The sequence below is a fragment of the Phasianus colchicus genome, chromosome 13 (assembly GCF_987193195.1).
Source record: "Phasianus colchicus chromosome 13, bPhaCol1.hap1.1, whole genome shotgun sequence".
Lineage (NCBI taxonomy): Eukaryota > Metazoa > Chordata > Aves > Galliformes > Phasianidae > Phasianus > Phasianus colchicus.
In genome coordinates, this window is record NC_143448.1 from 11,466,987 (window position 1) to 11,494,790 (window position 27,804).

Here is a 27,804-nt window from a genome sequence, read left to right on the forward strand (position 1 = left end):
TACATAAGAATGTAAGTTTTTTTTAAACTGATATGCATTACGTTCATTATTTATTTTGTATGCAGCCCATGGCAATTCCTGTTGGCTCAGTGTGGCTCAGGCGAGCCAAAAGATTGGACAACCATGCTTTAACCTAGGTTTTAGATCTCCATGCTGAAAATGAAACAGAGGAGTTCCAGCCTTGCCCTAATGAACACAAGCTAGAACGCTCTGCAAAACAGACTGTAACCCATTCTCTGCAGCCTGAAAGCCAGTCAGATTTCTCAGAAAAGAGGACGCATTACTTGAAATACCTCAAGCAGAGGAGAGAGTATTTTATAAATGAATCCTGAGGTATAACTTCTCACCCTATAGGCCTATGGTAGTACATACACTTAAAAGAAAAGCCAAACACGTTAAATTTAGAGGCAGACACTGTTCCAGCTTGCAGCTGAACATTCTGCCTGTAGCTCCAGTCTTTGTAACAGTTTACAGAACAGAAAAACACTTGTGATCCCACGGCTGGTTTTTGACGGATGCTCTTATCCTCACAGGAAGGCTGTAAGAACGACAACCAAGGACACTCTCAATAAGGAAGAGCGGAAGGAACAGACACAACACATGACACATTCGGTAAACATAATTTCTTACACGTTTCAATATACTTGCCAATATTCCCTTGGATACCACAGAATCATAGAATAGCCTGGGTTGAAAGGGACCACAATGATCATCTAGTTTCAACTCCCCTGCTATGTGCAGGGTCACCTAGGCCAGGCTGCCCAGAGCCAAATCCAGCCTGGCTTTGAATGCCTCCAGGGATGCGGCATCCACAACCTCCTTGGGCAACCTGTTCAGTGTGCCACCACCCTCTCCGGTCTGCTTGAACCTGAAAGGCTTTTATTTCCCCCGCTTGCTTCATCATTGATTTTTATTGCCATGAGCATTTTGCACTTCCCAGGATACTCCCTTGTCACTAAGGGAGAGAATCAAGGAAACTTTTCCTGTGATCATGACAACAAACTACACACTAATGAGTTAGAAAGTCAAGGTTAAAATCTGCATTCTGACAAATTTATGGTGACCTTACCTCAGGTTGTAAAAGGAAAATGTATCCCCTACAGCTCTCACAAATCTGTGTGTTCTCTCCTTCTTTCACTCCTCATCTGTCCTGTGAGCTGTACCCAAAACTCCATTTTGTCTTCTTTCAGTTTCTTTGCTGCCTTTTGTATGAGGTCTATTTCCAGGTATCTTTCATCCAGATCATACTGAGGCCAATGTACCAAGCCTTCCCCATTGGGATTCCTGGAAACACAAAAGTGAAAAGTTACCTCTCCATTTGTGCTCTGACTTCTCAACCTGAGATCGTTCCAGAAGACTAACAGGAGCTCCGACTGCACGATTCTAGAACCTGAACTGATGGATGTTTTTATCAAAATGCTCATCACTGGAACAGCAAACGTGTAATAATGTTTGCCATTACTCTGGGATCTAATCCTCCGCTGCAGATCCAAATAGCTCTTGGATTTTATTTCAGATTGGATTTCCAGAGTTTTTCTTGCAATCATCGAGAAGAGAAACTATTGGTTTCAGTGCTTATCTTAGACTCTGCCACATTTACAGGAGCTACCATGCTGCTGCTGTGCTTCAGGCGACACAGACAAAACTAGAACTGCAGTTAGCACTATGGATCTCACCCGTTTCTAGCAAAGTTAGTCCAGTACTTCATAACAGTTCTGCTAAGTTTATTTTCATCCTCTGTAGCATTCCCTGCAAAGTGAGAGAAGAAATGGCAATATTCAAGATCAATAATCAAAAAACATCAGTCCAACCAATTCCATGGATTCTATTATTTCTAAAAAAAATTCTATTCTGAATGTCCTCAGGTGAGTAAAATTAATAACAATGTTGATATAAAAAGAATTGTTTTGCAAACACAGATACATCACCAGCTAAGAACGGCTTTCCAAACACAAAGGCAATCTCATCTCCATGATCTGCTTCTACAAACTCTGGTACGACACCTGCAGCTGAGCTTGGTCGATGCTGAAATTCATAAAAGTAGACTGGGTGGCCAGCATCTAACAGAAAATAAAATTAAGAATGAGAATGCTAGTATTGCAAGGGCCAAATGCATTTGCATTGATGATAATGCATTTCACCACAAGCTACTTTGACAAAATAAAACACTAGCAGTTCTTCTGATAGCAAAGTGTGATACATACATAAAGTCCACAGACACACTCAAGAATGGAAGACAATGTTTGTTTGAGTAGATGCTGAATTAGGGACTCACCTCTATGGTATCTAGCCACTTCAATGGCAGCGAAAACAAACATGTGATCTCCTATTGCATCAAGAAGGCCATCTCGCACCTGAGCACGGCTCTCTGCTTTCCCTATGTATTCATTGAATACAAGATCAACCATGTCAGAAGTAAAACTCTGAAATGAACAAGAAAGGAACTTTTTATAAAAAGTGCCACCTCCATGTCTCTGGCTAGACTCCAAACATTACCATCTTTCAGAAAAAATCCCCTGCTGCGCCCAAGCAGACCTCACAGTTCACAGTGGTGCACCTTTACCTAACATAGATGTTCTTAGGGAGAAGAGATTGGAAAGATCAAAAAGGATGCCCTCAAATGCCATTAGAGAAAAAGCAACTGGTGATGCTAAGAGATAGATACGGAACTGTGTTCTTCCTCTTGTGGAAACAACCCTCGTAAGAGAAATGAAATCCTGCTGCATTTCATAAGATCCATTTCTTGCTGCAAACGGCCATAACTTACTCCCTTTCAGAAAAACCCTGGGCTTTGCCATCCCCAGATTATGATAGATTCCTATGGCTCTACATGATCCTTTATAAGTACTGGCTATGTTTATCAACTTCTTCATTCTTTCCTATTAATCTGCAATTTTTAGTTTCCTAGATTCAGGAGAGCACAAAGCAACCAGAAGGCTGAGAGCTTTGTAAAACACAGGGAAGCAAAATCTCCCCTGCATGTCTACATGCAGGTCTTCTGGTGGCATTTTAGGCATTCCGAGGTGTCCTTTCTAGTCTCCTTGTGAAGCTTCAGAAAGGCTTGTGTGTTCTGCAGGTGTTTTGACAAACCTGCTGGTAGAACGCATATCTTGGATAACCTAGTGTATCTTGAATGTCATGGGACCTATGTTTAGTTGCCTGCATTGCTTCTGGATTTCTACTGCATTCCTTTTTAAAAAGATGGGGCATTTAGGTTTGAGATTTGGAATATCTTCCATGTTGATCAGTCTCTGTCAGCAATACGAAATGCAAATATGGAATTATCCCAGTGAAGGAATAGCACTGGGGTATTCTGGAAATGGTCTCTCACCTCAAATGATAATACAAATGAGCTCTGTAACACTTGACGTGCAACTTGTTTGTCCAGACCATCTGTAAAATCAGGAAATTTCATTATCTGCATGACAAAGAGAATACACATTTATGAGGAAATCTTATATTCACAGGCTTATATTAAAAAATAACTATTTGAAGTCTCTTACTTCAGGAATTATCCATCCAAACTCACAGTTATTCACTCCTATTATATATGGGACTGGATTGATTGCTTTTTCAGACAGTAATTGCCTGGGACTCTTTGGAAAAAATACACCATCCACACATGAACTGATGAATAGCGGAACCTGGGGAAAAACAAACAAAGAAACATAGTAAAAGGTTCACCAAATGAACATATCAAGTGAAAATATAAGCAGTAGTGGTATTCAAGCTCCCTTATTATTCCTCAATAGATGCCTTGAACCAGAGATTTGCAAAGATTAGCATTGTGTTTAAATACTTGGGAAACGTAGGCTATTGTTAATTTATATCTCCTCTTAGTTAGAAGTGTCCTAGTATGAATGAATGGAGAGGTTAGAGAAAATCTAACCTCTACTTTGGAACTGCAGAGTAACAGGAAAACCAGGATGGTGGCAAGAAATTTAGAGGACAAAATTATGATGTTAAGTAATGTTCAATTTCTCCAGGAGAAACTGTGACATCTCATACTCGTCTCTTCCCTTGACAGAACCTGACAGTGAAACACGTGTAGCTCAATGCCCAGACAGAGTTAAAGAGAAGGAACCTGTTCACAATTCTCAGGAGAGGTATTGCACAGTCGCAATGTTGTCAGATCCTGAAAACATAAAGAAGGGACAGATGTTAGATTGACTTCAAGTTCTCTTAATATTACAAGACATTTCAGCACGTTCTGTTACGATCAAATTTGAAATGCCCCTCATATACAAGGTATAATTTCACCTACCATTTTTAGAGTTATTTGTTCTATCTCTTCCTCTGTTTTTCCTCTTAAGCATTCAACCAGAGCAGCAGAACTGGATTTTTCACAGCCAGATGCAGCAGCAATTCTCTGCAATCAATATAAATGAGTCACATTCGCATTTACTAATTTTCCTTATACTTCCCATACAAGGGCTCTATGTGCCACTGAGTCAGGAGACCAGACTAGGAAGACTGGGGGGGGGGAAGGGTATCAAAATTTCTCAGAAAGGACCATCAAGTATTTCAGCTGTAAATGCCGAGATAGGAGTCTTTCCTAACCCTTCATGTTGTGGGCTGAGTAGAAAGACAAAACTAACTCCTCCAGAATGTCTCCATTCACTAACAGATCAAGGTAGTTGTTCTGGTATGTAACAAGTAGGGCTAAGTCTGGATGGCATAAGGTAGTTAGAGTAATGCATACATAGAATATCACCATGTAGATGATAAATAAAGAGCACATTACACCCTTCTCAATGATGCATAGTCTTTTTGAATGAAGTAATGCTATTTCTCAGCTGTCCTTAGATAGACCTCAGTGCAATGCTGCCTCCTTTACATCCCAGGTTAGCAAAACAAAGCTCTTGGAGGTTGTTTCTCACAGATGACAAATTGGGATGACTTGGGCTCTTCTTTTTAGTGATAACTAGGCTGAACAAAGTTTTGTTCCTTTGAGCACATCAGGCACCAGGCGGGAGGGAAAGAGAACAGTATTTGGATCTGGTGCCATTTTCCTGTCAAAAATAGCAGCTCAACTATTACTGCAGACAGTGTACTGCTGTGCATTTCCTACTCACTCACTGCCTTCTCTCTTTGCTTCCTCGCTCTTCTGCTTTCATGCAGACATCTGAGGATCTTTGGGTATTTGGAAAGCAAAGTTTCACTCAACGTGAATTACTGCAAACAGGAATACTGTCTTATGAAGGTGACTGAAATTCCACAAGAAAAAAAAATCTAGATCCAGTTTTTGGAATAAACCATTTAAGATGTTCAAAACTATCTGAAAATTAAATATGCCACAAAATACTCACTTGTGCTTCTTCCTCAGGCTTTTCAGTGAATAAAGTCCTAATTGCAGTACCACTCTCTGAAATGGCCTTATGGAACAAGCCCTTTGCCAGTGGAGACAAGACCTGGAAAAAAAAAGCACTATCCAGAAACAAGAACAAGCATTACTGGAAATGCATTCTAATCACGGACATAGGATTTCAATATCAGAAACTGCCTTTTTTGAAAAAAAAATGTCATCTGAGTGTTACTCTGTAGCCTCTGATCAGAGTTCTGCTGTGCAAAGGTCTTTGGCAGCATTAACAGGGGTAAGTTCAAGCCTTCCCTTTTTCTTCTCATAAAATTCTGCTTATAAGACTTCATGGAAGTACACTGCAAGCCAGATATCAATCAAGCATAAATCTGTCCAGCAGACTGGCTGTGCTACAGAAGGGAAAATAACAATTCGAAGAGAGAAGTCAGGAGCAAACAGACATTCAAATTTGAAGAGGACAACATTTAGGAGTTCTAAACAACATCATCTGGGTACAAAAAGAATACTTCCTATATTCAGAAGCTGCACTGTTATCACATTGTATATCAGACTGAGGTGACGTGTGGTTTACCCGAAAGCTAAACATTTTTTCTCACAGATTTTTCATTAATGTACTAGGAGTGACCGTGGAGAGTGGGTTTCTTTTTTGTCAAATAATAAACATTCATGCCTGTGATGAACTTACCAGAGCAGATACACTGATTCCCCCTGCAGATTCTCCACAGATGGTGACAGATCCCGGGTCTCCTCCAAAGTGTATGATATTTTCCTGAATCCACTGAAGAGCTGCCACTTGGTCCAAATACCCCCAGTTACCACGAGCATGCCTATCACCAGTGCTAGAAAGAAAGAACAGACTTCATTAAATGCTTGATGGAGAAAAAATCAACACTGAGATAAATACAATGCGCAGGATAAGGAATCAGCTGTGAAGGAGCCTCTCTACATAATTTAAAAAGAATTGGCTTGAAAAGGGTTGAGATTGGACCAGCAATCAAGCCAGAACAGTCTCTGAAGCAGATCTAAAACTTCCATGTTGCTCCCAACTGTTGCACGTGTAATTAAGAAACAGAGAGCTTATTTGCAAAAGAAAGTCCTCTACAGGCCTTTGCACACATCATTTTGGAAATTGTTTATCAAAATCAAAGACAGCATATCTTACCTAAAGTATCCAACTATACCCAATCTGTACTGAATTGCCACAACAACCACGTTGTCAAAGGCTGCTAATGCTGAGCCATCATAGGGTGATGCTGATCCAAAAGCAAGTCCACCTCCATGGATCCATACAAAGACCTGGAAGGGGAAAAAACAGAAACAGCTCAACACAGGGAAGAACTCCTTGAGATACAGACTAAATATCCTAGTTTGTGCTGCTTTACTCTTGAGTCCTTCAGATTACATTTCACAAATGGTCAATGTCTTTGAAATTGGAGGCTGGCAGCCTCACAACAGGCACTGATTTCATTAAATACTTGAATTTTACCAGTGCCCCTGCAGGAAATCAAGCACTGCCTATGTAAAAAATCAGTACGATTTTATTTGTCAATCGTTAAAAACTGTGCCAGTAAGTCCACATACTGTGCAGGTTGCAAGTTTGCAGTACAAGTACTGTAATCCTCAGAAAGCTGTTTGAAGATTCAGGGAGAGGCTCAATCTGTCACATCAAATCACAGAGGCCATCAAGCCTGCTAGAGGTTTTGTAATGATTTTCCTTACCGGCAGCTTCTCCTGTTTTTCTGTAGGAACAGGTGTATATATATTCAGGTATAAGCAATCTTCAGACATCTGGAGACGAACTTTTTCTTTTCTAGTACTAACAAAATCTGATTCAAACTGCCCTAATACTCTGTCCTGTAGACACCTGAAAAAATAAGAGAAATAACAATCAATGGAAAAAACAAAAATGCCAAAGCTATAGAGTGAAGGGTTTTTTGCAAAGTACAAATCTCTGGTACATTTCACGATCGCTGGCAACAGAAAACATACTGTTAAGTTTTGTTTCTCAATATGTTTTCATCCATTAAGCTTGCATGGTAAGGCCTATAAAAAGGGGCAGCAGTCCAGAGCAGTACAGTTTGACAACAAACACAGTTTTGCATGGTTCAGAACATTACAGAAGTATAGTTGCAGATGGATACAGCTATAAATCACTTCCAATAAAATGCATAATACTTATTATGAAACTTCAGCAGCTCTTTGTATTGCAGTTATTAGGGTAGAGTTAGCAAAGCAGGGCAGCAGTACAACTGGAGTTTCTTACATGTCCCGTTAACCATGTGACTCATCAGCATTTTATTCCAACTTTTTCTCAGCTTCTTTCTGCTTCTGCTTCAAAGCCGCACACCTTAAAAACATAACCAAATGCTCACAAAAGACCACACTGTCAGTCAGGTGTTGGTCCATATTGGCTCAGTTGTCATGCCTATTAGAGAGCACTCAATGAAACAGTAGCTTAGAAAGATTTCTTCAGAAATCCATTCACTGAAGCAGATCTGAGAGTAGGTGAGAGGACACCAAGGAATTTACCCTTGTGGCTTTTGATCAGCCTGAGTACCAGCATGCTCAAACTGCAGGTAACATAAAAATCATTGAGAACATAAAAGCTTTTCTTCCTGCTTTACTTACATTGGTGGGTAGGAAGTGGCATCTCTGACACCTTTCCACGGCTCAGGAGGCTGGGGTTCAGAAAACCTCAGTGGTCCAACAGGAGGCTTAGCAAAAGGAAGTCCCAGAAAGACATTTACGCTCCTCTCAGCCGCATCAACTTTGATTTGGTATCCTCGGGCAGTCCCATATTTGGTCACCACTTCTGGTTGCTCTGCTTTTTGCCCTGCGGGTTGCGTGCACAACATCGCATCACGGATTGGTCTCCTAGTGAGCAACTGACAGCTTTCTAAGAGCTTTGGCTACCTGAATGTGCACCTTCTGCTTGTTTCAACAACTCTCTGTCAAACACAAGCCTTCAACAAACGCTAATCGCTGGAGCTGACTTAAGTTCAGCCTTCATTCTGATAGTGTTCCCAGGTATGATCTCCCTCAGCCATACCGTGCCGGCAGCATATCATGTGCTTACTCTCCACACGCATCAGTAACCGTGGGTAGATTGTTGTTACTCAAAAGTCCACCGGATTGCCCTCATAAAGAAAAGGCATTTCCTGATCTAGAAAAGGATCTGTGAGTGCACAAAACACACTTGGGAATCTGGATAGAACCTACAGACAAACAAAAAACAACTTCTGCCACACCTGAAAACAGTCAGGCACTCACACATTCAGGTAAGATTTGCTTAAATCTCAGTATGAAATTTATCAGAATCAACACCAAACACGGCATATTGGAGTCTCTGACTCAGCAGACAAAATTTCACAATAAGAATTTACTTTTGCTAGCTGCACATGAAAAAAACCGAGACAAATGCCTGAAAGCAGACCAGAGAGAGAAACAAAGAGCTCTTTGCTGTTCAGACCTCAGTTCGGTGCAGCAGGGTTGGGACTTCAGGGACTCCTTTAAGCTGGGACTCCCACGGGTAAGCAAACTGCACACGCACTCTAACTCCTCACAGCAGGCAACAGTGGAAAACATTTTGGAAGCTTACCAGTAGCTACGAGTGCTGTGAGCCCGGCAGTGAGGATCAAGGACAGCAGCGTGTTCTTCTCAGTTGCCATTCTGCAGCCTGCTCACACACTTCCCGACTCTGTGCACTGCCTTTAGTACTCTGAAAGAATAGCTGTTGCGCAAGACAAACACTGATAAGGAAAAGCAGTGCTCAAGCTGTGAACCGAATTGGCCGGGGCCGGCCTTGAACAACTGTCATGACAGAATGGCACTGCTCCAAGGGGAGCGTAATGCAGCTTATCCGTACATGGGAATAGGGGAACCCACAAGTCTCATACCAGCTGCCTAGGGCTCCTTATGACTGCTCTTCACAGAACTTCAGGCAGCAGGGATTTGCTTAAAAATGCACTGGAAGCAGTCTTCAGAACACCAGCAGATTCTTCCTGCTGCAGAACTGCTACCATTACCGTCTGTAACAATTAAGTCAGCACTGACTTTCACTGCACAGAGAACAAACCAGGAAAACTCTCCTACTAATGCATACTTTTTGACAAAAGCAATACAGGAGAAATCCTAGCTTTTCCTGCAGGGTCAATGCTCCACCCGCCACTCAGTCCTGTGCACTCAGAAATGTTTGGCTGGTATCTCACCATACACGAGTTTTGCAACAGCTAAGAGAGGTTTTCTCCATTACTGCAGTACAGGAGCCGTATGCAAGGGTTTGAGTGTAAGAACACATTTAATCCCTCTGAGACATCAGGAGGGTTTACTTCCATGTGAACTCACATCTACCACTAAGAAAGTGCTGAATAGAAGTAGATTGCCATTCTGTAACTAGGTGGCTGTGTTTGATTTTTGTTCCCAGGCTCTGACTTTGTTTTCCTGGCTCTTTTTTTACTTTTTCTCTTTTTCTTTTTTTTTTGGCCTGCGTCAATAGATCTTACCCTTGTAAGCCTGTTTTGCAATCATATGTCATGAAAATAATTCTCAGTTGCCAGAGACAGCACTTCTGTAGATTATTTTAGTGACTCACTTTTTTTTCAGCTATGTGTGCCCCAAATCCAGTGATTAGATTAGTTCTACACAATGTATGAAGCACACGCAGTCCTGTGTGCTGAAGCTCTGTTTGTGTGTTCAGAAAAGATGCTTTACTCCACACCCAACTGGTGACTGGTCACAGTTCATAAACAGTGTAGACAGGAGCTTCTTGGTAGACTTTTTCAGGCTGCGTAGATGTTCTTGGAGAGTCTTTTTTTCTTGTACTGTTTCTCAAAAGTAAAGGTCGTGCCATGAAAACTGGGCTGTCTTTATTCTGCACGTTTAGTCATAAAGTTCTTGTCTGATCCGTGTATGCACGGATAAAGGCAACAACTGAAAACAGGAGCCTGGAGCTCAAATACTGGGGACGTTTAGCATAAACTACCCACTACTTATTTGTGTGATAAATGTTTCCTGCAAACAAAGGGCAAAACTCCAGAGCAGTAAACTCTGCACTCTGTTTGCCTGGTTGAGTATCACTGCAAATTCTCTCAGGGTGGCCACTTACATTGGACTGCTGAGGTTCCCTGCGTTAGTAAACTGGCTCTGCGCAAGGTGAAACTACAGGAATCCCTGCTTGTGACAGCTGGCTTCCATCCTGATGGGCATGCATGCCCCAACTAGCCTGTAACCCACAAACGACAGGAGGAACCCTGTGCTATAAGGCCAAATAGCTGTACTGCACTCATTGCTCTCTCCTTTTGCTGAAGCAAACCTGATTGATTTCCACAAGCAATTTTTTTTGTTCTATGTTCTGACTTTTCTGGTTTTTCAAAACACCACCCACTCCAGTTTGCTTTATTGTTCCCCTTCACTCATTACTCTGCCTTTCAAGCTTTACTCTTCAACCTTTTTCTGCTGCGCTCTTTTTTCTGCTCATGTACACATTCTGCAAAATGTCTCAGCCCCTATCCCGTCCATAAAGAACAGGATATCCAACTTGAAGGTCAAAGGTAGCTGCCATCCTCACATTACTCCTTGTGCAAACGCTATCTGTACACTAAACTAGTGCAATCTGGAAACAGTGCTACATACCTGGGAAGTGGAATTCGTGGATGCTGCTTGGAATTTCATTTTAATGGAAAGCATTTTGCAGTTTACGTTCAATCAAAGAACAACGCACAAGTCAGAGAACAAGTCAGAAAAATTCTGCCACGTGATGACATTTGCTTCCTGCACCCTACTGTACTGCTACCTGTCTTGATTTCAATAGCTGAAAAATAGAGACTAGATATAGAATAGCTATGTTTATGGGCACACAGCTAAAAGAGAGCCCACAAAGACATTTGGATTCCAGTTTATAGAGTACAAATGTTAAGAAATCTGCATATAAAGCGGGGTGACTTGATTATTTAGTTTTTTCTTTCACTCATCCTCTGGGTAAGACTAAACACAGCTAGAACAGTTTGTTTACATGTTAGAAGCGAGTTGCTCTGCATGTCTCTGCATGCACACATAACACGAGCATATATTCTGTGCATATACATACAACGCAGCCTGGTTTTCTCCTTTTAAAAGGAGGAGAACAGCTCCTAAAGGGAAGAGTGCGTGAAAGGAAAATCCATCAAGATCATTTTCGCCTCACAAAATACATTAACACTAACAAAGGACAAGGGACAGGGCCAATTAGCCAAAACAGTGGTTGTGCTAACACACTAACCTGATCTCGTAAGTCCTGTCTGTCAACAGAATTTGGGAAGAAAGAGATCGGGAACTCTGCCATGTTTGCTGCAGTCAAGTAATTCAGAAAGAAGAGATGGCTGGAGAGAACAGTAGGATATGAGTAGCTGGGAACAATCTTACATTCCTGCAGAGCTACAGAAGGGAGATTAAAGACGGGCAAGGGAAGGAAAAACAGGAGTAGCGCCCACAACTCCCACATAGCTGCACAAAGCTGCTGGAAGGTAGCAGTACGGTCAGCAAGATGGCTGGGGTAGCTGGAGCAGCCTCAGAGTAACACATGAGAAGCAATGCTGAAACGATGTGATCCAGACTTGTTCTTGGCAGTCCAAACTGAAATGGGCACTGGAGTAATTCTGGAAGATGAAATCTCTCTCCAGTGCCAGTAACGAAGGCCTGTGACGCAGAGCTAAGAGACACTGGAACTGACAGATGGCACAGAGCGCAGCCTAGAGCACCGTGTAAATAAAGCACCATGGAAAATACGGAAAGCACAAAGCTAGCGCTACCCCTCTTGATCCGTCTAAGGCAGTTATTGCTAATTTAAAAAGAAAGAAACTCAGGGTCGTGGAGACTGTTTCTCCCCTTTCCTGATAACTACGAGCAATGTGAATTCCAGCACTGCACTGCTGTTCCAGACGAGGTACTGCAACTGTCAGAAACGTACTGCTATCTCAACTGTAAAACTCACTCACAGAACAGAACTGTCCTCAAAAATTTCAGAGGACATTTCTGTGTGTGCATCAGACCAAAACCTCAGGAACATCACCGTATCTTTGACATGAGAAAGACAGTTTTACTTGCAAAACACGTCTTTATTGATTAAACGTGATTAACACAACATTGCTGCCAAATGCTTCTTCAGCAATGGCAAAGCTGCAGAAAAACCTGAGGAGCAGACAGATCTGTTAACTATATTGAATAGGGGAGGCTTCTGCTGTGGACACGAACCGAGGGAAAAGCAAAGGATCACAAAGTGGAAATCGATCCACTGCCATAATTACAGCGAATAAGCGTAAATATGAGAACTGCGACGAAAAGGTGGAAGGAAGGGACACGTTATTTTATCCTCAAAAATATTTTAAATAATTCCTTTTGCTATCCTAAATACTATGCCTATCATGTATGCTTAGACAGTAAATTATAGCTCTAGATTAGCTTTCTTGTTTTCCATTCTTTTCCTAGTTGGCTTTTCAAACATCTCCTTTTCCCAGAAGTCTACCTTCTTTTCCTTCAGCTTTCTGGCTTTCCTTTGTCTTAGATTTATCTCCAAGTATTCTTCATTTAGATTATGCAAGGGCCATTCAGCCAGACCTTCCCCATTAGGATTCCTGTAAACGGTGAGAAAGAAAGAGAAAAATCCTGAACTTTGTTAGCAATCCAGAAATCATCAAGAGAAGATTTCAGGACTGCTGATGAACAGGATCAGCATAATTATTCTACAGGCAGTGGAACTGAGGTACGAGGAAGTGAAAGGATTTGCCTGTATCCCTCCAGGTAACCAGAAACACAACCAATAAATAAATAAACAAAAACATGTCTCCTGAGGCCCACTACTACTGAGGAAATGGGCCACATTGTTTAGTTCCATAGATCTCATCCTAGCTTTGTGGAACTGAAATTCTCTGCTCTGACTATGACGAGGCAAAGGTTTCTTCATTCTGATTCAAGAGTATGGAATGCCAATCGTCAACTTTTCAAGAATATTCCCTTAGAACCAGTTACATGTACAACCACATGTAAATACACCTCAACATATCACAAGGAATATCTGCTATTAGATTGCTTTCCTTATAAATCTGAGAAAAAAGCAAGAGAACTGTACAGCGTTCTCCAGTTGTCCTCTAAGAGCAGGATATTATAAGTAATATGTTAATAAAGATATTAAAAAGTAGATGCAAAATGTAAGCTCAATCAAATGACTCTAGTAACAGATTAATTCATGCTTTTTACAACAGCTGGATTGCTCTAAAGTTCACGGCAGTAAATGGAAACAATTCAGTTTGCACGGACTTTGAAATAGACTATGAGCTACTCTGAAAATGACAGTCATGAAAGAAGAAAAAGTGTGGAAAAGCTTTATATATCTCATTCTCATGTTCTTCTTTCAAAATGAGAACTGTACCCAATCTGTTTCATGGGAAAGAAAGGACTGCTTTCTACTTTCTTTAGGCATAAGCATGTAGTGGGAAGTGCTGGATTCGCAATATTCCTGAGGAGGTGGTACCTTTCACTGAACCATTCAGTGGTCAGCACATTAGTTTGGGCTGTGGCACAAAGGATTCTGCCTGAAAGAACCTGAGCCCACACTTCTAAAACGCTACGAGAATGACCTAACTGTTATTGCAAAGGCAATTTGGAGGGCATGCTCCTAATTCTTCCTCAATGGACCAGTTCCATTTTTTTAAAAAGATGACCAATTGACTGAGTCACGTCACAAAGGGACTTTAACCCAGGCCTGGTTCACGTTTTCATTTTTTGGCAGTGTGTACATATGTAAACAATTATTTTCAAGGGGGAAACACATAAAGGGCAATACTTCATAGAAATAAAAACAAAAGATCTCTGCTGGACACCTTGAGAGCACATAAGTAATGGCATCCACTGCCATCGAACCTGCGTGATGCATTAGTTTCACAAAAACACAGTCAAACATCCCACTAGTTTTATGCCTTTGTTCCCCTCTATTTTTTCATGTTTGAATGACAAATACATAAGAATGTAAGTTTTTTTTTAACTGATATGCATTACGTTCATTATTTATTTTGTATGCAGCCCATGGCAATTCCTGTTGGCTCAGTGTGGCTCAGGCGAGCCAAAAGATTGGACAACCATGCTTTAACCTAGGTTTTAGATCTCCATGCTGAAAATGAAACAGTGGAGTTCCAGCCTTGCCCTAATGAACACAAGCTAGAACGCTCTGCAAAACAGACTGTAACCCATTCTCTGCAGCCTGAAAGCCAGTCAGCTTTCTCAGAAAAGAGGATGCATTACTTGAAATACCTCAAGCAGAGGAGAGAGTATTTTATAAATGAATCCTGAGGTATAACTTCTCACCCTATAGGCCTATGGTAGTACATACACTTAAAAGAAAAGCCAAACACGTTAAATTTAGAGGCAGCCACTGTTCCAGCTTGCAGCTGAACATTCTGCCTGTAGCTCCAGTCTTTGTAACAGTTTACAGAACAGAAAAACACTTGTGATCCCACGGCTGGTTTTTGACGGATGCTCTTATCCTCACAGGAAGGCTGTAAGAACGACAACCAAGGACACTCTCAATAAGGAAGAGCAGAAGGAACAGACACAACACATGACACATTCGGTAAACATAATTTCTTACACGTTTGAATATACTTGCCAACATTCCCTTGGCTACCACAGAATCATAGAATAGCCTGGGTTGAAAGGGACCACAATGATCATCTAGTTTCAACTCCCCTGCTATGTGCAGGGTCACCTAGGCCAGGCTGCCCAGAGCCAAATCCAGCCTGGCTTTGAATACCTCCAGGGATGCGGCATCCACAACCTCCTTGGGCAACCTGTTCAGTGTGCCACCACCCTCTCCGGTCTGCTTGAACCTGAAAGGCTTTTATTTCCCCCGCTTGCTTCATCATTGATTTTTATTGCCATGAGCATTTTGCGCTTCCCAGGATACTCCCTTGTCACTAAGGGAGAGAATCAAGGAAACTTTTCCTGTGATCATGACAACAAACTACACACTAATGAGTTAGAAAGTCAAGGTTAAAATCTGCATTCTGACAAATTTATGGTGACCTTACCTCAGGTTGTAAAAGGAAAATGTATCCCCTACAGCTCTCACAAATCTGTGTGTTCTCTCCTTCTTTCACTCCTCATCTGTCCTGTGAGCTGTACCCAAAACTCCATTTTGTCTTCTTTCAGTTTCTTTGCTGCCTTTTGTATGAGGTCTATTTCCAGGTATCTTTCATCCAGATCATACTGAGGCCAATGTACCAAGCCTTCCCCATTGGGATTCCTGGAAACACAAAAGTGAAAAGTTACCTCTCCATTTGTGCTCTGACTTCTCAACCTGAGATCGTTCCAGAAGACTAACAGGAGCTCCGACTGCACGATTCTAGAACCTGAACTGATGGATGTTTTTATCAAAATGCTCATCACTGGAACAGCAAACATGTAATAATATTTGCCATTACTCTGGGATCTAATCCTCCGCTGCAGATCCAAATAGCTCTTGGATTTTATTTTGGATTGCGTGTTCATTTCCAGAGCTTTTCTTGCAATCATTAAGAAGAGAAACTATTGGTTTCGGTGCTTATCTTAGACTCTGCCACATTTACAGGAGCTACCATGCTGCTGCTGTGCTTCAGGCGACACAGACAAAACTAGAACTGCAGTTAGCACTATGGATCTCACCCGTTTCTAGCAAAGTTAGTCCAGTACTTCATAACAGTTCTGCTAAGTTTATTTTCTTCCTCTGTAGCATTCCCTGCAAAGTGAGAGAAGAAATGGCAATATTCAAAGATCAATGATCAGAAAGTCCAATCAATTCCAATACACTCTAACCAATTCCATGGCAAAGGGGCTGTGGATTAGATCATCTCTAAAGGTCCCTTCCAAGCCATACCATTCTACGGATCTACTTGTTACTCTGGGCTGTGGGAGTTCTACGTGAGCAGAGCAGATAAATTCATTGATGACAAGTAACTATTACCGGAAACAAAAAAAAACAGCTTATTTTGATTCCAGTGTTACTAAACAAATTCTATTCTGAATGTCCTCAGGTGAGTAAAATTAATAACAATGTTGATATAAAAATAATTGTTTTGCAAACACAGATACATCACCAGCTAAGAATGGCCATCCAAAGACAAAGGCAATCTCATCTCCATGATCTGCTTTTACAAACTCTGGTACGACACCTGCAGCTGAGCTTGGTCGATGCTGAAATTCATAAAAGTAGACTGGGTGGCCAGCATCTAACAGAAAATAAAATTAAAAATGAGAATGCTAGTATTGCAAAGGCCAGCAAATGCCAAATGCATTTGCATTGATGATAATGCATTTCACCACAAGCTACTTTGACAAAATAAAACACTAGCAGTTCTTCTGATAGCAAAGTGTGATACATACATAAAGTCCACAGACACACTCAAGAATGGAAGACAATGTTTGTTTGAGTAGATGCTGAATTAGGGACTCACCTCTATGGTATCTAGCCACTTCAATGGCAGCGAAAACAAACATGTGATCTCCTATTGCATCAAGAAGGCCATCTCGCACCTGAGCACGGCTCTCTGCTTTCCCTATGTATTCATTGAATACAAGATCAACCATGTCAGAAGTAAAACTCTGAAATGAACAAGAAAGGAACTTTTTATAAAAAGTGCCACCTCCATGTCTCTGGCTAGACTCCAAACATTACCATCTTTCAGAAAAAATCCCCTGCTGCGCCCAAGCAGACCTCACAGTTCACAGTGGTGCACCTTTACCTAACATAGATGTTCTTAGGGAGAAGAGATTGGAAAGATCAAAAAGGATGCCCTCAAATGCCATTAGAGAAAAAGCAACTGGTGATGCTAAGAGATAGATACGGAACTGTGTTCTTCCTCTTGTGGAAACAACCCTCGTAAGAGAAATGAAATCCTGCTGCATTTCATAAGATCCATTTCTTGCTGCAATCGGCCATAACTTACTCTCTTTCAGAAAAACCCTGGGCTCTGCCATCCCCAGATTATGATAGATTCCTATGGCTCTACATGATCCTTTATAAGTACTGGCTACGTTTATCAACTTCTTAATTCTTTCCTATTAATCTGCAATTTTTTGTTTAGTTTCAGGAGAGCACAAAGCAACCAGAAGGCTGAGAGCTTTGTAAAACACAGGGAAGCAAAACCTCCCCTGCATGTCTACACGCAGGTCTTCTGGTGGCATTTTAGGCATTCCGAGGTGTCCTTTCTAGTCTCCATGTGAAGCTTCAGAAAGGCTTATGAGTTCCGTAGGTGTTTTGACAAACCTGCTGGTAGAACACATATCTTGGATAACCTAGTGTATCTTGAATATCATCGGACCTATGTTTAGTTGCCTGCATTGCTTCTGGATTTCCACTGCGTTCCTTTTTAAAAAGATGGGGCATATAGGTTTGAGATTTGGAATATCTTCCATGTTGATCAGTCTCTGTCAGCAATACGAAATGCGAATATGGAATTATCCCAGTGAAGGAATAGCACTGGGGTATTCTGGAAATGGTCTCTCACCTCAAATGATAATACAAATGAGCTCTGTAACACTTGACGTGCAACTTGTTTGTCCAGACCATCTGTAAAATCAGGAAATTTCATTATCTGCATGACAAAGAGAATACACATTTATGAGGAAATCTTATATTCACAGGCTTATATTAAAAAATAACTATTTGAAGTCTCTTACTTTAGGAATTACCCATCTAAATTCACAGTTATTCACTCCTATTATATATGGGACTGGATTGATTGCTTTTTCAGACAGTAATTGCCTGGGACTCTTTGGAAAAAATACACCATCCACACATGAACTGATGAATAGCGGAACCTGGGGAAAAACAAACAAAGAAACATAGTAAAAGGTTCACCAAATGAACATATCAAGTGAAAATATAAGCAGTAGTGGTATTCAAGCTCCCTTATTATTCCTCAATAGATGCCTTGAACCAGAGATTTGCAAAGATTAGCATTGTGTTTAAATACTTGGGAAACGTAGGCTATTGTTAATTTATATCTCCTCTTAGTTAGAAGTGTCCTAGTATGAATGAATGGAGAGGTTAGAGAAAATCTAACCTCTACTTTGGAACTGCAAAGTAACAGGAAAACCAGGATGGTGGCAAGAAATTTAGAGGACAAAATGATGATGTTAAGTAATGTTCAGTTTCTCCAGGAGAAACTGTGACATCTCATACTCGTCTCTTCCCTTGACAGAACCTGACAGTGAAACACGTGTAGCTCAATGCCCAGACAGAGTTAAAGAGAAGGAACCTGTTCACAATTCTCAGGAGAGGTATTGCACAGTCGCAATGTTGTCAGATCCTGAAAACATAAAGAAGGGACAGATGTTAGATTGACTTCAAGTTCTCTTAATATTACAAGACATTTCAGCACGTTCTGTTACGATCAAATTTGAAATGCCCCTCATATACAAGGTATAATTTCACCTACCATTTTTAGAGTTATCTGTACTATCTCTTCCTCTGTTTTTCCTCTTAAGCATTCAACCAGAGCAGCAGAACTGGATTTTTCACAGCCAGATGCAGCAGCAATTCTCTGCAATCAATATAAATGAGTCACATTCGCATTTACTAATTTTCCTTATACTTCCCATACAAGGGCTCTATGTGCCACTGAGTCAGGAGACCAGACTAGGAAGACTGGGGGGGGGGGGCGGAAGGGTATCAAAATTTCTCAAAAAGGACCATCAAAGCCAGAAGTAATTCAGCTGTTTGAATATGATCATGTAGATGATAAATAAAAAGCACATTACACCCTTCTCAATGATGCATAGTCTTTTTGAATGAAGTAATGCTATTTCTCAGCTGTCCTTAGACAGATAGACCTCAGTGCAACGCTGCCTCCTTTACATCCCAGGTTAGCAAAACAAAGCTCTTGGAGGTTGTTTCTCACAGATGACAAATTGGGATGACTTGGGCTCTTCTTTTTAGTGATAACTAGGCTGAACAAAGTTTTGTTCCTTTGAGCACATCAGGCACCAGGCGGGAGGGAAAGAGAACAGTATTTGGATCTGGTGCCATTTTCCTGTCAAAAATAGCAGCTCAACTATTACTGCAGACAGTGTACTGCTGTGCATTTCCTACTCACTCACTGACTTCTCTCTTTGCTTCCTCGCTCTTCTGCTTTCACGCAGACATCTGAGGATCTTTGGGTATTTTTTAAAGCAAAGTTTCACTCAATGTGTATTACTGCAAACAGGAATACTGTCTCTAATGAAGGTGATTGAAATTCCACAGGAAAAAAAAAATCTAGATCCAAAACTATCTGAAAATTAAATATGCCACAAAATACCCACTTGTGCTTCTTCCTCAGGCTTCTCAGTGAAAAACCTGTTTGCAGTACCACTCTCTGAAATGGCCTTGTGGAACAAGCCCTTTGCCAGTGGAGACAAGACCTGGAAAAAAAAAAGCACTATCCAGAAACAAGAACAAGCATTACTGGAAATGCATTCTAATCACGGACATAGGATTTCAATATCAGAAACTGCCTTTTTTGAAAAAAATGTCATCTGAGTGTTACTCTGTAGCCTCTGATCAGAGTTCTGCTGTGCAAAGGTCTCTGGCAGCATTAACGGGGGTAAGTTCACTCCTTCCCTTTCCCTTCTCATAAAACTTTGCTTACAAGACTTCATGGAAGAACACTGCATGCCACATATCAATCAAGTATAAATCTGTCCAGCAGACTGGCTGTGCTGCAGAAGGGGAAAAACAACTCTAAGAGAGAAGTCAGGAGCAAACAGACAGTCAAATTTGAAGAGGACAGATAACATTTAGGGTTCCAAATGACATCATCTGGGTACAAAAGAACAATTCCAACAGTCAGAAGCTGCACTGTTATTACGTTGTATACCAGACTGAGGTGATGTCTGGTTTACCTGAAAACTACACATTTTTTCTCCATGATTTTTCATCAATCACTGAATCACAGAATCGTAGGGGTTGGAAGGGACCTCCAGAGACCATCGAGTCCAACCCCCTGCCAAAGCAGGATCCCTACACCAGGTCGCACAAGTAGGTATCCAGGCGTGTCTTGAATATCTCCAGAGAAGGAGACTCCACAACCTCCCTGTGCAGCCTGTTCCAGTGCTCCGTCACCTCACCATAAAGAAGTTCTTGCGCACATTGGTGCGGAACTTCCTATGCTGCAGTTTCTGGCCATTTCCCCTTGTCCTGTCTCCACACACTGCTGAAAAGAGTCTGGCCTTGCCACTCTGCCCCCCACACCTTAGATATTTATAGACCTGGATCAGGTCCCCTCTCAGTCTTCTTTTCTCAAGGCTAAACAGACCCAGTTCACTTAGCGGAGATGCTCCAGGCCCTTCACCATCTTTGTGGCCCTCTGCTGGACTCTTTTCAAGAGATCCCTGTCTTTTTTGTACTGGACAGAACTGGACACAGTATTCCAGATGAGGCCTTACCAGGGCAGAGTAGAGGGGGAGGATCACCTCCCTTGATCTGCTGGCCAGACTCTTTTTAATGCACCCCAGAATGCCATTGGCCTTTTTGGCCACAAGTGCACACTGCTGGCTCATGGCCAAGCTGTCGTCCACCAGGACACCCAGGTTCCTCTCCACAGAGCTCCTCTCCAGCAGGTCATCCCCCAACCTGTACCGGTGCATGCAATTATTCCTCCCCAGATGCAAGACTCTACACTTGCTTTTGTTAAACCTCATTTGGTTTCTTACTGCCCAGCTCTCCAGCCTGTCCAGGTCTCGCTGAATGGCAGCACAGCCTTCGGGCGTGTCAGCCAATCCTCCCAACTTCGTATCATCAGCAAACTTGCTGAGGGTGGCCACTATCCCCTCATCAAGGTCATTGATGAAGATGTTGAACAGGACCAGACCCAGCACCGACCCCTGGGGAACACCGCTGGTTACAGGTCTCCAACTGGACTCTGCACCGCCAATGACAACCCTCTGTGCTCTGCCAGTCAGCCAGTTCTCAACCCACCTCACTGTCCACTCATCTATCCCGCACTTCCTCAGCTTTTTTATAAGAATGTCGTGGGAGACAGTATTAAATGCCCTGTTGTAATCAAGGTAGACTACATCCACTGCTCTCCTCCCATCCACCCAGTCAGTGACAACATCATAGAAAGCTACCAGATTGGTCAAGCATGATCTCCCCCTGGTGAACCCATGCTGACTACTCCTGATAACCTCCTTCTCTTCCAGTTGTCTGGAGATGGCATCCAGCACAAGCTGTTCCATCACCTTTCCAGGGACAGAGATGAGGCTGACTGGCCTGTAATTACCTGGATCTTCCTTCTTGCCCTTTTTGAAGACTGGAGTGACACTGGCTATCCTCCAGTCCTCAGGCACCTCCCCCATTCTCCAAGACCTCTCGAAGATGACAGAAAGCAATTCAGTAATCACCTCTGCCAGCTTCCTCAGCAGCCGTGGATGCACCCCATCGGGTCCCATGGATTTATGAACATTGGTGTTGCCTAGGCACTCTTGGACTGCATCTTCCCTGACTAAAGGGAAGTCTTCCATTCCCCAGACCCTCTCACTAACCTCCGGGGTCCGGAATTCCCGAGGGAGAGCTTTTTCATTGAAGACAGAAGTAAAGAAGGCATTCAGTATCTCAACCTTCTCAGCATCCCCTGTTACCAGAACACCCCCCTCACTTAGTAGGGGAGCCACATTCTCCCTAGTCTTCCTTTTACTGTTAACATACTTAAAAAAGCCTTTTTTATTATCCTTTGTCACCTTTGCCAGATTCAATTCCAGGCGGGCTTTAGCCTTCCTCATCGCATCCCTGCAGGCCCTGACAACATTTCTATATTCTTCCCAAGTGGTCAGACCCTTTTTCCACATTTCATGAACCTTCTTCTTCCCTTTGAGTTTGTGCACGAGCTCCTTGCTCATCCACACAGGTCTCCTGCCACCCTTTCCTAATTTCTTGCTCACAGAGACACACTGATCCTGAGCTTGGAAGAAGAGCTGTTTAAATGCCGACCAGCTCTCACAGGCCCCCTTCTAACACCCTAGCCCATGGGATAGCTCCAAGTAGTTCCCGGAAGAGATCAAAGTTGGCTCTCCTAAAGTCCAGGGTAGCAATCTTACTTTTCACTTTACTTCTTCCACTCAAGATCTTGAACTCCACCATCTCATGGTCACTACAACCCAAGCTGCCCCTGACCTTTACTTCCTTGACAAGCGCTTCCTTATTAGTGAGAATAAGGTTCAGCAACACCCCTCCCCTCGTCAGTTCTTCCACCTGCATCAGAAAGTTGTCCTCAACACACTGCAGGAACTGTCTGGACAGCACGTGCCTGGCCACATTGCTTATCCAGCAAATATCTGGATAATTGAAGTCCCCCATAAGCACTAGCACCTGGGATCGTGACGCTGCTTCCAGTTGCTTATGGAAGGCCTCATCAACCTCCTCCTGCTGATCAGGAGGCATGTAGTACACACGTGTCAGCCACACCAGCCCTCCCCTTGATTTTCACCCACAAGCTCTCCACTGCTACAACATGTCCCTCAGGTGGTGTTCAATACATTCTAGCTGCTCTCTCACATAAAGAGCAACTCCACCACCCCGCCTCACCAGCCCATCTTTCCTAAAAAGCACATAGCCCTCCATGACAACATTCCAGTCATGCGAGCTGTCCCACTATATCTCCGTGACTGCAATGAGATCCTAGCCATGTGACCGCACACAGATCTCCAACTCTTCCTGTTTATTTCCCATACTGCGCGCATTAGTGTACAGACACTTTAGGGAAGCAGCATCCCCCTGCCACTCTCCATCCCTTTGAATTCCACCCTCATCACCTGTCAAGCTCTGTTTTGAGCCTCGAACTACCCGCTCAACCCCAGCAGCCCTCATTTTGTCCCCTTACCTCTAATGTACTAAGAGTGACTATGGACAGTGGGGTTTTTTTGCCAAATAATAAACATTCATGCCTGTGATGAACTTACCAGAGCAGATACACTGATTCCCCCTGCAGATTCTCCAGAGATGGTGACAGATCCCGGGTCTCCTCCAAAGTGTATGATATTTTCCTGAATCCACTGAAGAGCTGCCACTTGGTCCAAATACCCCCAGTTACCACGAGCATGCCTATCACCAGTGCTAGAAAGAAAGAACAGACTTCATTAAATGCTTGATGGAGAAAAAATCAACACTGAGATAAATACAATGCGCAGGATAAGGAATCAGCTGTGAAGGAGCCTCTCTACGTAATTTAAAATGAATTGGCTTGAAAAGGGTTGAGATTGGACCAGCAATCAAGCCAGAACAGTCTCTGAAGCAGATCTGGAACTTGCATGTCGCTCCCAACTGTTGCATGTGCAGTTAAGAAATAGAGAGTTTATTTGCAAAAGTGGGCCTCTACAGGCCTTAACACAAAGGATTTGCACACAGCATTTTTGAAATTTTTTTATCAAAATCAAAGACAGCATATCTTACCTAAAGTATCCAACTATACCCAATCTGTACTGAATTGCCACAACAACCACGTTGTCAAAGGCTGCTAATGCTGAGCCATCATAGGATGATGCTGCTCCAAGAACTAATCCACCTCCATGGATCCATACAAAGACCTGGAAGGGGAAAAAACAGAAACAGCTCAACACAGGGAAGAACTCCTTGAGATACAGACTAAATATCCTAGTTTGTGCTGCTTTACTCTTGAGTCCTTCAGATTACATTTCACAAATGGTCAATGTCTTTGAAATTGGAGGCTGGCAGCCTCACAACAGGCACTGATTTCATTAAATACTTGAATTTTACCAGTGCCCCTGCAGGAAATCAAGCACTGCCTATGTAAAAAAATCAGTAAGATTTTATTTGTCAATCGTTAAAAACTGCACATGCTGTGCAGGTTGCAAGTTTGCAGTACAAGTACTGTAATCCTCAGAAAGCTGTCTGAAGATTCAGGGAGAGGCTCAATCTGTCACATCAAATCACAGAAGCCATCAAGCCTGCTAGAGGTTTTGTAATGATTTTCCTTACTGGTAGCTTGTCCTGTTTTTCTGTAGGAACAGGTGTATATATATTCAGGTATAAGCAATCTTCAGACATCTGGAGACGAACATTTTCTTTTCCATTAGTAACAAGATCTGATTCAAACTCCCCTACTTTTTTTTGCTGCAGACACCTGAAAAAATAAGAGAAATAACAATCAATGGAAAAAACAAAAATGCCAAAGCTATAGAGTGAAGGGTTTTTTGCAAAGTACAAAACTCTGGTACATTTCTCGATCGCTGGCAACAGAAAACACACTGTTAAGTTTTGTTTCTCAATATGTTTTCATCCATTAAGCTTGCATGGTAAGGCCTATAAAAAGGGGCAGCAGTCCAGAGCAGTACAGTTTGACAACAAACACAGTTTTGCATGGTTCAGAACATTACAGAAGTATAGTTGCAGATGGATACAGCTATAAATCACTTCCAATAAAATGCATAATACTTATTATGAAACTTCAGCAGCTCTTTGTATTGCAGTTATTAGGGTAGAGTTAGCAAAGCAGGGCAGCAGTACAACTGGAGTTTCTTACATGTCCCGTTAACCATGTGACTCATCAGCATTTTATTCCAACTTTTTCTCAGCTTCTTTCTGCTTCTGCTTCAAAGCCGCACACCTTAAAAACATAACCAAATGCTCACAAAAGACCACACTGTCAGTCAGGTGTTGGTCCATATTGGCTCAGTTGTCATGCCTATTAGAGAGCACTCAATGAAACAGTAGCTTAGAAAGATTTCTTCAGAAATCCATTCACTGAAGCAGATCTGAGAGTAGGTGAGAGGACACCAAGGAATTTACCCTAGTGGCTTTTGATCAGCCTGAGTACCAGCATGCTCAAACTGCAGGTAACATAAAAATCATTGAGAACATAAAAGCTTTTCTTCCTGCTTTACTTACATTGGTGGGTAGGAAGTGGCATCTCTGACACCTTTCCACGGCTCAGGAGGCTGGGGTTCAGAAAACCTCAGTGGTCCAACAGGAGGCTTAGCAAAAGGAAGTCCCAGAAAGACATTTACGCTCCTCTCAGCCGCATCAACTTTGATTTGGTATCCTCGGGCAGTCCCATATTTGGTCACCACTTCTGGTTGCTCTGCTTTTTGCCCTGCGGGTTGCGTGCACAACATCGCATCACGGATTGGTCTCCTAGTGAGCAACTGACAGCTTTCTAAGAGCTTTGGCTACCTGAATGTGCACCTTCTGCTTGTTTCAACAACTCTCTGTCAAACACAAGCCTTCAACAAACGCTAATCGCTGGAGCTGACTTAAGTTCAGCCTTCATTCTGATAGTGTTCCCAGGTATGATCTCCCTCAGCCATACCGTGCCGGCAGCATATCATGTGCTTACTCTCCACACGCATCAGTAACCGTGGGTAGATTGTTGTTACTCAAAAGTCCACCGGATTGCCCTCATAAAGAAAAGGCATTTCCTGATCTAGAAAAGGATCTGTGAGTGCACAAAACACACTTGGGAATCTGGATAGAACCTACAGACAAACAAAAAACAACTTCTGCCACACCTGAAAACAGTCAGGCACTCACACATTCAGGTAAGATTTGCTTAAATCTCAGTATGAAATTTATCAGAATCAACACCAAACATGGCATATTGGAGTCTCTGACTCAGCAGACAAAATTTCACAATACGAATTTACTTTTGCTAGCTGCACATGAAAAAAAAAAACGAGACAAATGCCTGAAAGCAGACCAGAGAGAGAAACAAAGAGCTCTTTGCTGTTCAGACCTCAGTGGAAAACATTTTGGAAGCTTACCAGTAGCTACGAGTGCTGTGAGCCCGGCAGTGAGGATCAAGGACAGCAGCGTGTTCTTCTCAGTTGCCATTCTGCAGCCTGCTCACACACTTCCCGACTCTGTGCACTGCCTTTAGTACTCTGAAAGAATAGCTGTTGCGCAAGACAAACACTGATAAGGAAAAGCAGTGCTCAAGCTGTGAACCGAATTGGCCGGGGCCGGCCTTGAACAACTGTCATGACAGAATGGCACTGCTCCAAGGGGAGCGTAATGCAGCTTATCCGTACATGGGAATAGGGGAACCCACAAGTCTCATACCAGCTGCCTAGGGCTCCTTATGACTGCTCTTCACAGAACTTCAGGCAGCAGGGATTTGCTTAAAAATGCACTGGAAGCAGTCCTCAGAACACCAGCAGATTCTTCCTGCTGCAGAACTGCTACCATTACCGTCTGTAACAATTAAGTCAGCACTGACTTTCACTGCACAGAGAACAAACCAGGAAAACTCTCCTACTAATGCATACTTTTTGACAAAAGCAATACAGGAGAAATCCTAGCTTTTCCTGCAGGGTCAATGCTCCACCCGCCACTCAGTCCTGTGCACTCAGAAATGTTTAGCTGGTATCTCACCATACACGAGTTTTGCAACAGCTAAGAGAGGTTTTCTCCATTACTGCAGTACAGGAGCCGTATGCAAGGGTTTGAGTGTAAGAACACATTTAACCCCTCTGAGACATCAGGAGGGTTTACTTCCATGTGAACTCACATCTACCACTAAGAAAGTGCTGAATAGAAGTAGATTGCCATTCTGTAACTAGGTGGCTGTGTTTGATTTTTGTTCCCAGGCTCTGACTTTGTTTTCCTGGCTCTTTTTTTACTTTTTCTCTTTTTCTTTTTCTTTTGGCCTGCGTCAATAGATCTTACCCTTGTAAGCCTGTTTTGCAATCACATGTCATGAAAATAATTCTCAGTTGCCAGAGACAGCACTTCTGTAGATTATTTTAGTGACTCACTTTTTTTTCAGCTATGTGTGCCCCAAATCCAGTGATTAGATTAGTTCTACACAATGTATGAAGCACACGCAGTCCTGTGTGCTGAAGCTCTGTTTGTGTGTTCAGAAAAGATGCTTTACTCCACACCCAACTGGTGACTGGTCACAGTTCATAAACAGTGTAGACAGGAGCTTCTTGGTAGACTTTTTCAGGCTGCGTAGATGTTCTTGGAGAGCCTTTTTTTCTTGTACTGTTTCTCAAAAGTAAAGGTCGTGCCATGAAAACTGGGCTGTCTTTATTCTGCACGTTTAGTCATAAAGTTCTTGTCTGATCCGTGTATGCACAGATAAAGGCAACAACTGAAAACAGGAGCCTGGAGCTCAAATACTGGGGACGTTTAGCATAAACTACCCACTACTTATTTGTGTGATAAATGTTTCCTGCAAACAAAGGGCAAAACTCCAGAGCAGTAAACTCTGCACTCTGTTTGCCTGGTTGAGTATCACTGCAAATTCTCTCAGGGTGGCCACTTACATTGGACTGCTGAGGTTCCCTGCGTTAGTAAACTGGCTCTGCGCAAGGTGAAACTACAGGAATCCCTGCTTGTGACAGCTGGCTTCCATCCTGATGGGCATGCATGCCCCAACTAGCCTGTAACCCACAAACGACAGGAGGAACCCTGTGCTATAAGGCCAAATAGCTGTGCTGCACTCATTGCTCTCTCCTTTTGCTGAAGCAAACCTGATTGATTTCCA

At 42.5% G+C, this 27,804-nt stretch overlaps 2 protein-coding genes across 2 annotated transcripts; both read right to left on the reverse strand.

Moving 5' to 3' along the window:
- Positions 1-1,106: 1,106 nt before the first annotated feature.
- LOC149916153 (fatty acyl-CoA hydrolase precursor, medium chain-like) lies at positions 1,107-9,050 on the reverse strand. Its single transcript, XM_090149342.1, has 14 exons — positions 8,919-9,050; positions 7,949-8,153; positions 7,040-7,184; positions 6,483-6,616; positions 6,006-6,159; positions 5,310-5,411; positions 4,265-4,369; positions 4,085-4,135; positions 3,504-3,644; positions 3,332-3,418; positions 2,276-2,423; positions 1,929-2,060; positions 1,677-1,749; positions 1,107-1,284 (listed from the first exon to the last, which is right to left on the reverse strand). The coding sequence occupies exons 1-14, from the start codon at positions 8,986-8,988 to the stop codon at positions 1,107-1,109; spliced, it is 1,725 nt and encodes a 574-aa protein (XP_090005468.1). The 5' UTR covers positions 8,989-9,050.
- Positions 9,051-15,412: 6,362 nt separating this feature from the next.
- On the reverse strand, positions 15,413-26,209 carry LOC149916154 (fatty acyl-CoA hydrolase precursor, medium chain-like). The gene is made up of 14 exons (XM_090149344.1): positions 26,078-26,209; positions 25,206-25,410; positions 24,297-24,441; positions 23,751-23,884; positions 23,261-23,414; positions 19,628-19,726; positions 18,763-18,867; positions 18,583-18,633; positions 18,002-18,142; positions 17,830-17,916; positions 16,777-16,924; positions 16,420-16,551; positions 15,989-16,061; positions 15,413-15,590 (listed from the first exon to the last, which is right to left on the reverse strand). The coding sequence occupies exons 1-14, from the start codon at positions 26,145-26,147 to the stop codon at positions 15,413-15,415; spliced, it is 1,722 nt and encodes a 573-aa protein (XP_090005470.1). The 5' UTR covers positions 26,148-26,209.
- Between the last annotated feature and the right edge of the window lie 1,595 nt (positions 26,210-27,804).

Bases quoted from the DNA above. Each gene is read 5' to 3' on its own strand.
- LOC149916153 (XM_090149342.1), bottom strand. From the start codon at position 8,988: ATGGCAACTGAGAAGAACACGCTGCTGTCCTTGATCCTCACTGCCGGG. The intron at 7,185-7,948 runs GTAAGTAAAGCA...TTATTTTTTCAG, and splicing joins GCCACTTCCTACCCACCAAT to GTGTCTACAGGACAGAGTAT. The intron at 2,424-3,331 runs GTGAGAGACCAT...TGTTCATTTCAG, and splicing joins CATTTGTATTATCATTTGAG to AGTTTTACTTCTGACATGGT.
- LOC149916154 (XM_090149344.1), bottom strand. From the start codon at position 26,147: ATGGCAACTGAGAAGAACACGCTGCTGTCCTTGATCCTCACTGCCGGG. The intron at 19,727-23,260 runs GTAAGTTCATCA...TTTTTTTTCCAG, and splicing joins GAATCAGTGTATCTGCTCTG to GTCTTGTCTCCACTGGCAAA. The intron at 18,868-19,627 runs GTGGGTATTTTG...TATTGATTGCAG, and splicing joins AGCCTGAGGAAGAAGCACAA to AGAATTGCTGCTGCATCTGG.